The following is an 11,889-nucleotide window of genomic DNA, read 5'->3' as shown; positions in this document are numbered from 1 at the left end:
CAACCCTGGAGGTGTTTAAAAAAAAAGTAGATCTAGCACTTGAGGCTGTGGTGTAGTGGTTAGGTCTGCTGGGATGAAGGTTGGACTAGATGATCTTCAGAGGTCCCTTCCAACCCCTAACGTTCTGTGATTCTGTGGATCGCCATCCTGGGATGTGTTTCAGAGCCATCTAGATGTGTTGCCCAGGGACACGGTTTACACGTGGGACTGGCAGAGCTAGACAGCAGTCGGACTTGATGATCTTAAAGGTCTGTTCCAACCAAAATGATTCTATGAGCGTCTCTTCCTAAGGTTGAACAAACCCGTTTCTCTCGGATTCTCCCTCACTCGTGTGATCGGGGATCATAATCAAGTTGATGGCCACGTGCCTTGTGCAGCAGAGCCCAAACAGCCCGCAGGGCTCCAAGTGTGCTCTCACAAGCAGCCCACAGATTAATCGCTTTCCCTAACGTTTGCACTCTTTCTGGCACACCCTAAAATAAGCTTGGCTTTCTTTGTAGTAGGTGTACACTGCCGACTCACGGCCAACTTGTCCGCTGGTACGCCTGGATCGTTTTCTGCAGAGCAGCTTTTCATCCACTTGGCCTCTGGGCAGTAGAGGGAGAGACAGGATTTCACTTTTATTTTTGCTGAATTACAAGAGGAGGTCCCTGCCAAACCGTATTTCCGACCTGGTGAGGTTGTGAATGGCAGCCCTGCCCTCTGGTGTGCTGAGGGCTCTCCCTGCTTTGGTGTTATCCATAAACTTGATGCAGTTGCGTTCTATCCTGTTGTCTGGGGTATAAAGGAAGATTTAAAGAAAGCGTTGGCCCCAATATTGACAGCCGCACCCTTCCTTTTCCTGCCTGACTTACTGGCAGCTCTGCTTAGTCTTACTAATGCCAGCCCTTTGAGCTGGGCACTCTGGCCATCTCATCTGTTTACCCATTCCTTATTTTACCAATCTGGCTATCTGGATACTAGAGGAGAGCGTGTCCAAGGCGTAGCTAAAATCAAAGTGTGAAACATCTGCTGCTTTCTTTGTCAGACATAAAAGATAAGGAATTTGCGCTGGGAATGCATCACTGAAATCGCAAAATTAAGTTAAAGCCTTTCTGAAGTCTTAAGATGGTGGTCCTTTGCCTGCGGTTTTTGTCTCTTCTACTGGAATTCTCCTTATACTATGTCCCCTTCCCGATGTATCAGCTGTCCTCAGGCATAAAAGCGTAATGGACCTTGCAAGCTAAGTGTACCAAGTGCAGACTAGTAGCTTGGCTATGATTTTTTCTGCTTGTCCTAGTGAGAGAGATTACATAACCAATTTCCATTCTTAAAGTTCTAGTGGTGACATTCCATGTTCGCTGATATCAGTGCAAACAGAGCAAATAGCGTTCTGTGGCCTGTGTCTTAATATTTTTTCATGTCTTTAAATAGCAAACTTGCTGCTTTTGCAGACAAAAGGAATTCAATAGTGGGTTTTTTTCTGCAAAATCTTATGGAGGGGTTGAATGTTTTGGGGGTTTGGGTGGTTTTTTTTAGTTTTGTTTGGTTTGGCGTTCATTTGGGTTTTTTGGTTTGATTTTTGTGAGATGGAAGCTGTTTCCTGTGTGGGCTTAGCGTATGAAATTCCTTATAAATGCCAGCGCCGTAAAGAATGCTGTTTCTTTCTTGTTAGTGCGGCCAAGAAGGAAGATATCCAGATGAGTGTCTTAAAGCTGCTGAACAGACATAATATCGTGTTTGGCGACTACAAGTGGACGGAGTTTGATGACGGTTTCCTTAACAAGCACGTGCAGTCTGTGTCGATTGTGGATACGGAGCTGAAACTGAAAGACAGACAGGTATCCGCACACAGTCAGGAACGTACAGCTCTGTTCTCGTGCGTATGACCTAGCTGTAGGCAGACGAGTGATAGCCCAAGGGCATAAGCAAGACAAGATCTATAGGATGAGGTAGAATCTTTTATTAAGCTGGCTGATATAACCAGGTAAAAAAGGAGGGTAAGTTTCTGGGCCTACACCTCTTAGTAAGGTGCGACACAAAAGGCTTGAGAGCTGAATGTCAGCTGACAGCTGTAACTTTCTGACGTTACGAGTAGCTGTGAATGAGAAATATGACGTATTAAAAGTCTTCTTCTGTCCATTGCAGCCTATTGACTTGAGCAAAACCAGTCTTTCTCTTCATATTTTTCATCTCAATGAAGAAGGCCCAAGCTCTGAAAACCTGGAAGAAGAGAATGAGGATATCATTGCAGCTAACCACTGGGTGCTACCCGCAGGTACCTGTGTACTATTTCTGGCAGGTGTAGGGCAATTACAATGGAAGGTGATCTTGGAAAGGCTGAAAGTGTTCATAGGGTTACCTGATAAAGCTATTATACGTATTCATCAGTTAGCTTTGTCCCTTGTCAATGGAACAAATGTATTTAGACTTTCTTCCCTATGGTTTTGGCTGAACTACTGTGGGTCATTCCACAACATGTCATTTATCTCTCTAAGACTTGTGGATGGGTGGAAGTAACTGGTCTCATGGAATAAAACATACAGTCATAATCAGAAGAGTGCAAATTTTTAACCCTACGAGCTGCCTTCCAGATTTTTATTTGGGGGCCCAGAAGAAACTCAGTCATTTAAACCAGAGCCCAGTGCTGGCTTCCAGCCCCGGAGACAGTGCTGCACTTATATTTGGAACAAACAAACAAGGAGATTTAGAGTCCTCAGAGCGTCTTCTGAAAGGAAGAGTGAGGCTTTGCTCTGCGTGTCCTGCCTCTTACTGGGTTGTGCTTGGGGAAGGCAGATGCTGGGGTGGAAGAAGTTACAGATGTGAGCTTTCGCTCAGAGAGACTGTGATTTTGAGACATTTTTTGCTCTTTCCATGTTTTGAAAAGCCTGACTATTCATTACCTTTTACTTTGGAAAGAAATCAGTCTGATACTTTGATATTTTTCCTGTATTACTGTGGTTTACAATTGCTCAGCCTCTTGTGCTTTTCTTTGCTGAAAGCTAGAAACTAACTGCTAGGAGGGATTGATACACAAATCACAACGTCATCTTTTTTTAAGCATTATTCAGCGGCATTCTTTTTTCATCCTCTGCATACTGATGTCAAAAAATAAAAATAAAAAGATGAATGATAAAATTGGGCTTTAGGTTAAAATTAGAATGCTTCTCAACTTTTCATAGCTCTCTATCTTGGGGAACTGTAGGTCCATCCCCTATTGAGGGTGGAAAGAATAATATTTTTTCTTTCGTGTTAAGAAATTAAGATGATTAATTTCTCCTCATGATTATTTGAGGAAACAGAAGCTATGAAAGTGCTGAATTGTCTCAGAAAGTAGTACTTGCATTTTGAGAAAAACGACTCATATGGGTTTTTTCCTGATGTATTCCAATTGCTCTTGCAAATCTGTTCTTAATTTTAATTGAGAATAATTTGAGAACTGCTTTGTGCTGCAATGGTACATTACAAGTTCCCAGAGTGATTTATCCTGAACAGGTATATAAAATATTGCTTTTGCAGCTGAATTCCATGGCCTTTGGGAGAGTCTTGTATATGACACTGAAGTGAAATCACATGTAAGTTGAAAATTAATTATCAAAATTCCTTGCAGAGATGTAAGGGTTGCAATATAGCCTGTCTGAAGTAGCTTTTAATGACTAAAACAAGAACAACGTAACTTCTACTGCATTGGGGATCTTATTAACATATATAAATATCTGAGGAGTGGGTGTCAAGAGGAATAGAGCAAGAAATAATGGGTTTAAGTTAGAACATGGGAGGTTCCACCTCAGCATGAGGAGAAACTTGTTGGCTGTGCAGGTGCCGGAGCCCTGGCCCAGGCTGCCCAGAGAGGGTGTGGAGTCTCCTGCTCTGGGGACTTTCCAACCCGCCTGGACACGTTCCTGTGGGGCTGCCCTGGGTGACCCTGCTCTGGCAGGGGGTGGCACTGGGTGAGCTCTAGAGGTCCCTTCCAACCCCCAACATTCTGTGATTCTGTAAAAGTAATAATGATGAATATTTGTTCTTTAATCCATGGAACCAGCTGGTCATGATTGGATTCTACAGACTCTGAAATGGTTGCTGTGAATTTTCAGAATGATACTGTGTCGATGTAATATTGAAAAACATGCTGGATGAAGTTCAAGGGTTTTTTGTGTTGTGTAATTGCTCCATCTTGGGCATGAGATAGCGCAGAAATATTGTCCTATTAACGCAAATGGATCAAAAAGTAACAGCAAGAGAAAGTCATATAGTATCAGGTGCTATTGTTGGTGAAAATCAGTGTAGTTTCACACCTGAGGTTCATATTAATTTATTGAAAGAATTCTTTACTTCCTAATTCTAGATAATTCTAAAATGAAGGAGCATTTATTTACTTTTTAGAAGCAAGCATTTAGGGAAGTACATGCAACTTCCCTTGTGTGGAAGGATAACTAATTCCTTACAGTAGCTGCTACAAAAGCTTCAGTAGAAAGGAACTGAAATGTGACAGGAAGCGCTTTCTTTGGTGGGTTTAGAACAACAAACATGAAAACGTGTGGCTGTACATCTCAACAGGACCTGGAGCTTGAGCCTTTGTCTCTGTGCTCTGCTTGTGCTTTAAAGACACACTGTAAGGGGGATGATATAAAATGAAGATAATGTCAATTCCTGAAAGCGTTTCGTTTACTCGTGTAAAAGTCCTGGAACTCCATTTGTGCGTGGTACCTGCTATCCTTTTTCCTGAAGGTGTGAGGGAAATGGATTTTTAACCTTTGCAGAAAGAAATTGTGCATGAGCCCGACCTTTTCTTTTTTTTAAGAGTCCACAATAGACATAATTAGGAGATTGCTTCTATCTGCAGTTGTATTTGCTGATCTGTCTGTAATTTGTGTGTCTTTTTTTCTCTTCAATTAGTTACTTGATTATGTGACGACAACATTACTGTTCTCGGACAAAAATGTTGACAGCAACCTGATATCGTGGAACAGAGTTGTTTTGCTGCATGGTAAAAATTATCTGTCTTAAACCAAGTTGATTCATTGGCCATCTGTTTATACTTTCCTTCTGGAAAAGCTCATGTTGCACTTCCATGTAATGAAATTAGATGGACGAAAGCAGCAAAAGAGTATTCTCTCTATAATACAAATTTTTGTGAAATGTGATGCTCTATGTTTTTCAGGATTCTAAATTCTAAAATTTGTAATGTGATTTTTAATTTAAATTTTTAAATGATTGTTTTTCTTGGAATGAGGTGCAAAAATAATGCGGATATGGAGGACATTAAGAGCCATATGTTAGTTGCAGCATTAAAAAAAAATTGTTAGCTGTGCCTTTATAAAAACTTTTGAGGAAACTGGGAAATCAGTCTGTGTTGTGTGATTAAGACTGTGTTCTGTTGGCAAGTATGAAGGCAGTACTCTTGCTAATTCAGTTATTACTATTTCAGTGAAGTCATAATCTCCAGTCAGCCCTAGCTTACTGGGGAGGTTATGCAATAAAAGAGATTAACATCAGCTGAATCTATTTTCATGCAAAATGCAGCTTGCTGTTGATTAATGGCAATTTTCTCATTAAGCCTAGTGTTGAAAAATAAAAGTTTGTAGTGGAAATGTTTGTTATGAGTGTTGTTTATACTTAATTTATAAGTATCAGTGCAGAAGCTGCAGGATGTTATTGTTTGGGAAAAAAATATTTATTATTGATAGATATTTAATTTTAGTAACGAGCTTCCTGACATGCTGGGGTTGCCCCGAGGTAGAGATTTCTGGGAGAGCTGATGGCTGATCAAGCTGGGCGAGATGTGTTGCTGTTTTCGCATGTTAGAAGAGTATGTTTCGGGAAGATACAAGTTTAAGCAACACACTGACTTTTGATAGTGCTATTCTGCATAAGTCCTACCAGGATGAGACACTCTGCTGCTGCAGCCCTTGAGCATTTTAACTTCGTGATGACCGCGTACAAACTAACTAGAGTAATAGTTAAAAATTACAGAACTTCAAAGCTCAGCTCTAGGGCTGTAGCGGCATACGCAACCTTCTCCAAATACCCCGGGGTTCCCAATCGTTGTTTGTGTTTTTATTCAGCAGTTGGCAATATGTTACACCTCATTAACAATCTGATGCAGGTTCTGTGTGATGTGTGGATTTCATTTCCAACCAGGCCCTCCTGGAACCGGTAAAACCTCTCTCTGTAAAGCGTTGGCTCAGAAGCTGACAATTCGACTCTCCTACAGGTGATCGTTTTCAGAAATTTTTCACTTTAGCTGACTATTGCCAAATGTTCTTTTTCAGTAGCCCAAAGCTATTTAATATTTGATTTTAAGTAACTGTTGCCAAGTGCTAATGTTCATAGTTCTTTTATAGCACACCCGACTAGCAGTAAAATTGAGCTATCAGAGAGACTGGGTAGGGTATTTTAATGCCTTTTAAAATGTGTGGTTGTTCGTGGCCAAGTATGTAAAACAAATTTCAGTGTCTATATGGCAATTTGCTTGTGCTCACGTTGTACCTCAGTGCATATTAAAGGCTAAAAGATCAGAGAGTGTTAAGGCTGCTGTTTGTACGGTCATGTTCAAGAAAGCCTGGTTTTAATAGGTGATGATTTTGTAGCCAGTTCGTTTTGTACTTGTGTTGTCCGAGTGCCATAGAGGTCAGTCTGCCTGTCAGACAAGTAGTAAAGTCAGCCTTAAACTTCATAACAACATAACAAATTTATATTAAAAAATAAATGTCACATGAAATACTAGGTGTAACATAACCATAGGAGTGATCAGACTCTAGCTGAAGCTGGATTTATGATAAACATGGGCTGCGTGATGTGTGGTTGAGATGTTTTGTCTTAAAATAAGCTTCACGCTTTTTGTATGTCTTCTTGCTATACTGAACAAAATCTTCCACGGACAGAAGAATGAGGCCGTTAGCATGGGAACTGTCACTTAAACTCTATTTAAATAGCACCTTTTCTAACAAAGGAATCTGAAACTGATTTAATATAAAGAGTTTTACTGAGACCCATTCCTGGAAATGACAACCTCCAAACAGGCGTTATGCTTTGAAAAGTAACTTAAAGTACTGATTCACGGAATTCCAGGGTTGATTTTAAAGAGCCTTCTGGAAGTTAATGATAACACCAACTTGTATTTACAGTAGAGCTGATACTTCTTTTTCCCTTCATACTTTAGGTATAGGTATGGACAGTTAATTGAGATAAACAGCCATAGCCTTTTCTCTAAGTGGTTTTCTGAGGTATGTATCGATGTAGCTAATTAAGTAGACTTTGTATTTTAGAAATTACTTGGTTTCTGTTGAGCTTGTTTCATAAAATAACTGTGTGCACCAAAGTTTATTCAGAATAATTAATGTGTTTGAGAATACTTAAACAGAAGCTCTGTTAGAAAGTTGTTTTAAAATAAGACAAGCATTTCCATCTTTGAATGTGGTAAGGCTTGGCGAGTTATGTAATAAGGAATTAGTTCAACCTGTGCATATGGTGTCTTTCTAGAGTGGCAAGCTTGTAACCAAAATGTTCCAGAAGATCCAAGAGTTAATCGATGACAAAGATGCTCTTGTATTTGTACTGATCGATGAGGTACGGTTCTGATTGCGCTGGTGTGCATGAATTTCTGCAGCAAGGAAATCAATGGGAGGGAACAGTAATACCGCTCATTCGTAAAGAAAAACAAAAGCATGTTTATCCTCTTTTGTAAGTTACGTAACTTTGTGCAGAGTTTTAATTTTGACTACTGCAGATTTGAGAGACTTGGGAGGAGCAGCGTACGATTTAGCAGCAAATTCCAGCTGAAAATGAAAACAAAACCTTTCTTGGTGAGACTTCCCTTGCTGCTGTGCAAGTGGAGCACTGTTTTAAACTTCAGAGGAGCCTGGATTTGTATTAGTTGTGCTTTTAGGTGTAGTGTACAGCTCTAAAAAACATTATTATGGTTCAGTTCATGGTCTAGATTCTTTTCAGACTTGCAGACATAAGCAACTTAGAAGCACGTCCCTTATTAGCTTTGTTATATTGGAGTTCCTATGGGGAACTTCATTCTAAATTCAATGTATTCATTATTTTGGGGGCGAGGGGAGGCAGAGCGTGTGTGCCTCACTGCCAAAACTTAACTACAATTAAAATCAGCCTCTGTTCTGCTGTCTAAGCAGGAATTTCACTCACTAGACTTTGCCTTTTTGACGTTCCCTCTCCCAGTAAATTCCTGCCTAAGAAAAGATTTTGAAGATGAAACTTTAGATATCAGACACAAGGATCTGCAGGTGTATTGTCTGAGTTATTTGCACTCTAAAGGTGCAAACGTGTATGGGTTTTCTTGGTGGTTGGTGATATTTTTTGTTGAGTTTGTTTGTTGAGTTCGCTTGGTTTTTTGTAGGTAGAAAGCCTCACGGCAGCCCGCAGTGCCTTCAGGGCAGGCACGGAGCCCTCAGATGCTATTCGTGTGGTGAATGCTGTGCTGACACAAATAGACCAGATTAAAAGGTAAACTCATTTTATTGCAATGATTGCCTATTTCAGGATCCCTGCCAAATCTTAATTCCTACTTGGAATACTAAAGCAAGTCGGTTAGTGAATTAATCTGTGTTAATGATATTAATTGTGATAAGAAATAGGAGTAATCCAGCAGAGTATTTTGCACATAACTGAGTGAACAATCAAATCTACAGATGTTATTTCTCTTTTAAAGCGAGGGAGAGATACTGAACAAATGTTCACGGTATCTAGAGAGCCAAGAGTAAGATCAGTGAAGAATTCATTGGTTATTTACAGCTTCTGAATGTCATTTGACAACAGGCTCATACAAAACATGGCTTAGAAGCCTTTGTTAACGATGCTTAGTCTGCTTTGCATGCCAGATATCGTGCAGTATTCCATCTCTTGTTTTATTCCTGCCACTTCCCTCCCCTTTTTGAGCGTACTTGGCTCTATCTACAGCAAGACAGGGGCCTAGGAGTTGACCCTCTCTTGCACCTAATTAAAGGTAAGTGGCTTATTCATACATAAAAATTCACAGGCTTCATCTAGGAATAGCTATGGTTAAGGGTATTCTCTCAATATTTCTGAGAGAGAGGAGATGTTACTTCTCTTTTAAGCTCACTCTAACGTCATCTGCTTTTGCCAGTTCAACAATGTAACTTTCTACTGAAATGGAAAGCATCTAGCTTAAAGGTTCATGTTTATGAGTCTTAGGATTCTTGTCATAATCTTTTTCTCGTGGCAGAAATTATGCCAGGAGGCTCTAGGTGCTCAAGTATATCTCTTCAAAAAGAGGATTGGAAAAACTGTGGTCACTTGAGAAACCGCTGGAAAAAAAAAGAGGCTCTGCAGTGGATTAAATTGGCGATAACTGGCCAAGAGCTTCAGAACATTTAATGTGATCGCTGTCTGACAAGAGCGATGTGGCTGCTTATTGCACAAAATGGCTCGAGTCGTAAGAAGGAAGGCATCAATTTACCAGTCACCAAAGGAGATAGTTCTCATACATGGGACCTAAAAATCTGCTTTTATCTTGAAGGTATCCCAATGTGGTTATCCTGACTACTTCAAATATCACGGAGAAAATTGACATGGCCTTTGTAGACAGGGCTGACATAAAGCAATACATTGGACCTCCATCCACTGCAGCAATATTTAGAATATATCTTTCTTGCTTGGAAGAGCTGATGAAGGTAATATTTTGAAAGCAAGACTGTATTTTAATAAATATGACATTTTAATTGTACTTCCTAAATAACAAAAATACACAAATTTCATTCCTTCACTGTATTTCCACTCTTTATGTAGAATGAAATTTTGAATGTATTTGAGCTTTTCATACAACAGTGTATAATTCTTCTTCCTAGTGTCAAATAATATATCCTCGACAGCAGCTCCTGACTCTCCGAGAGCTAGAGATGATAGGCTTTGTGGAAAATAATGTGTCAAGGTTAAGCCTTGTACTAAAAGAAATTTCAAGGTAAGATTCTGAAATCCTAGATTTTTAATATATGTATATAATGTAGAATGATGTCTAGAAGTAATCGAAGTTCCCAACAGCTACAGTTCTGAAACATCTCATTTTTTTCCCTTCTGTTTCTGAAGTACGCAGTCTTAACCAGTGAGGAGTGGAGTAAAAGAAAATAAGTTTATCCAGGCAGAGAGGATTGGGCACAGGGATGGGAAGGGCAGGACAAAGGGCGAAGGTGGCGGTGCTGTTTCCGTACCCTCGCTCACTCTTCTGTGCTGTCCAGCCTCCCGTCGGCTACAGCTCTCTGTTGGATTCCTGCTTCTGCTAAAATTCTTGCTGAATTGTGACTGGAGTTGCTTTAGAGTGATTTACAGGACAAACGCAGAGAAAGGAAAAGTCTTATTTTAAGGGAGGGTGCTTAGGATTTAAGCAGTGCTTTTCTCTTTTACTGTAGAAGAAGCGAAGGTCTTAGTGGCCGGGTCCTGAGAAAACTTCCTTTCCTAGCACATGCACTTTATATTCAGGTAAGTTTATTGTATTTGAATAAATTTATTGTATTCATTATATTTTGACTTGGTTTCGAGATAGGTGAGAAGACATTTGGGCACTGCTTGAAGTAAAAGATTGGGCCTAATCCCCCCCCTTTTAATATAAATTGCAGTTTCTGCAGCTTTGTAGGCTAAAACAGTTTTGCGTTGCCCATAATTTAAAATGAGATTGAAGAACGAGGCTGGGATTGACCTGTCTGACAGCATTCTGCTTTTAATTGAATGCTGTGACAGGACAGTTGTATCGGTTCTCTGATAACTTCTTCCTGAGAGAAAACCCTCTGCCAGTTTATAAATAATGCTAATTTGTAAGAAACCTTTTTTTGTAGCAAATCCGCAATGTTAGCGATTGACTCAAGACTCTGCGTAGCTCAGCTTTGACTTTACTATGCTGGCTGGTTTAAAATAAACCTGCAGTTTTATATTTTGCAGCATTTTGAATATTTTGTAACATGTAAGTCAAATACTTCTCTTTTATGTACGGTGATTTGTATGTAAAATGTTGTGTATGCTTATTGCTGTAGCGAATCTAAAAATGTCCCCTTATTTTCAGTCCCCCAGCGTTACAATGGCAGCGTTTCTTCAGGCTCTTTCGCTTGTGGTGGATAAACAACTCGAAGAAAGAAAGAAACTTGCAGACTGTTCGTGATCCTCTTCTGGTTTAGAGTTGTCTGTATTGCTGATGCTGCAACCTACATCCGTTTCACACAAACTGTGCAGCTTCTGTGCATCTGTAAAAGAGATTGTCAATACCTTCAGAAACTTGGAACGCCTTGTCGAGTTTTTCAGAACATTCGTTAATAAACAATTTAGAGAATGTACAGCGTGTTTTTCCAAAGCTTTATTTCAAATGCCAGTAAGAGAATTGGAAAAGATTCTCACTAAAAGTCTGTTTCCATCTTTCGCAGTTATTAGAAGTGGGCAGACTTCTGTTCCTTGTTTCTTATTCACTAACTTCTTATCCATACATCGGTTTTTATACTTCCATTTTCTTTTGTAGTTTTAATAGCACCAGAAATTCAGTCTTTGGATCCGATTCTTGTGCCATAACTGCACCGTTTGTTAGTGCTCCTGAAATAACAAGCAAGAAACAGGGAAGGATTCGAAGTGCTCAGTGGTGGCCCAGACCTATGCTAACATCTCTTTTTCTTGAAATTTAATATTGAGTATTACTTTTTTTAATTACAGCAGAAGGAAAATACTAAAAGTCAAGAGATCACTTCACTGTATTTTGTAATAGCACTTCGTTGTAGTGTTGCAAAGGGCCTGAACCAGAGCGGACTGTGTTTTCTCCCTGAAGAGTAACTAAAATGTGTAAGAAAGCTTCTTTAAAATGCGTGTAATTTGGTTTGGTTTTGTTTTATAAACGTGACATAAAAGTTATAAAACATCCATGGAGAAAAATGCTTTCTAGTGCAAAAGCCAGGA

General features: G+C 39.7%; 1 protein-coding gene across 1 annotated transcript in view; it reads left to right on the top strand.

The window, feature by feature from the left end:
- The window catches only part of TRIP13 (thyroid hormone receptor interactor 13), a gene marked incomplete at its 5' end in the record, with an annotated part of 11,904 nt that extends 632 nt beyond the window's left edge, over window positions 1-11,272 (top strand). Inside the window, 12 exons of the mRNA XM_009878839.1 lie at window positions 1,655-1,820; window positions 2,128-2,257; window positions 3,499-3,554; window positions 4,876-4,966; window positions 6,121-6,193; window positions 7,142-7,205; window positions 7,462-7,548; window positions 8,342-8,448; window positions 9,482-9,635; window positions 9,810-9,922; window positions 10,368-10,437; window positions 11,015-11,272. Coding sequence (XP_009877141.1) covers window positions 1,655-1,820; window positions 2,128-2,257; window positions 3,499-3,554; window positions 4,876-4,966; window positions 6,121-6,193; window positions 7,142-7,205; window positions 7,462-7,548; window positions 8,342-8,448; window positions 9,482-9,635; window positions 9,810-9,922; window positions 10,368-10,437; window positions 11,015-11,110 — 1,207 coding nt within the window. The remainder of the gene's footprint in view (window positions 1-1,654; window positions 1,821-2,127; window positions 2,258-3,498; window positions 3,555-4,875; window positions 4,967-6,120; window positions 6,194-7,141; window positions 7,206-7,461; window positions 7,549-8,341; window positions 8,449-9,481; window positions 9,636-9,809; window positions 9,923-10,367; window positions 10,438-11,014) is intronic.
- Window positions 11,273-11,889: the final 617 nt, after the last annotated feature.

Source organism: Apaloderma vittatum, unplaced genomic scaffold (assembly GCF_000703405.1).
Source record: "Apaloderma vittatum isolate BGI_N311 unplaced genomic scaffold, ASM70340v1 scaffold7651, whole genome shotgun sequence".
NCBI lineage: Eukaryota > Metazoa > Chordata > Aves > Trogoniformes > Trogonidae > Apaloderma > Apaloderma vittatum.
This window is presented reverse-complemented; position numbering and strand designations above follow the sequence as displayed.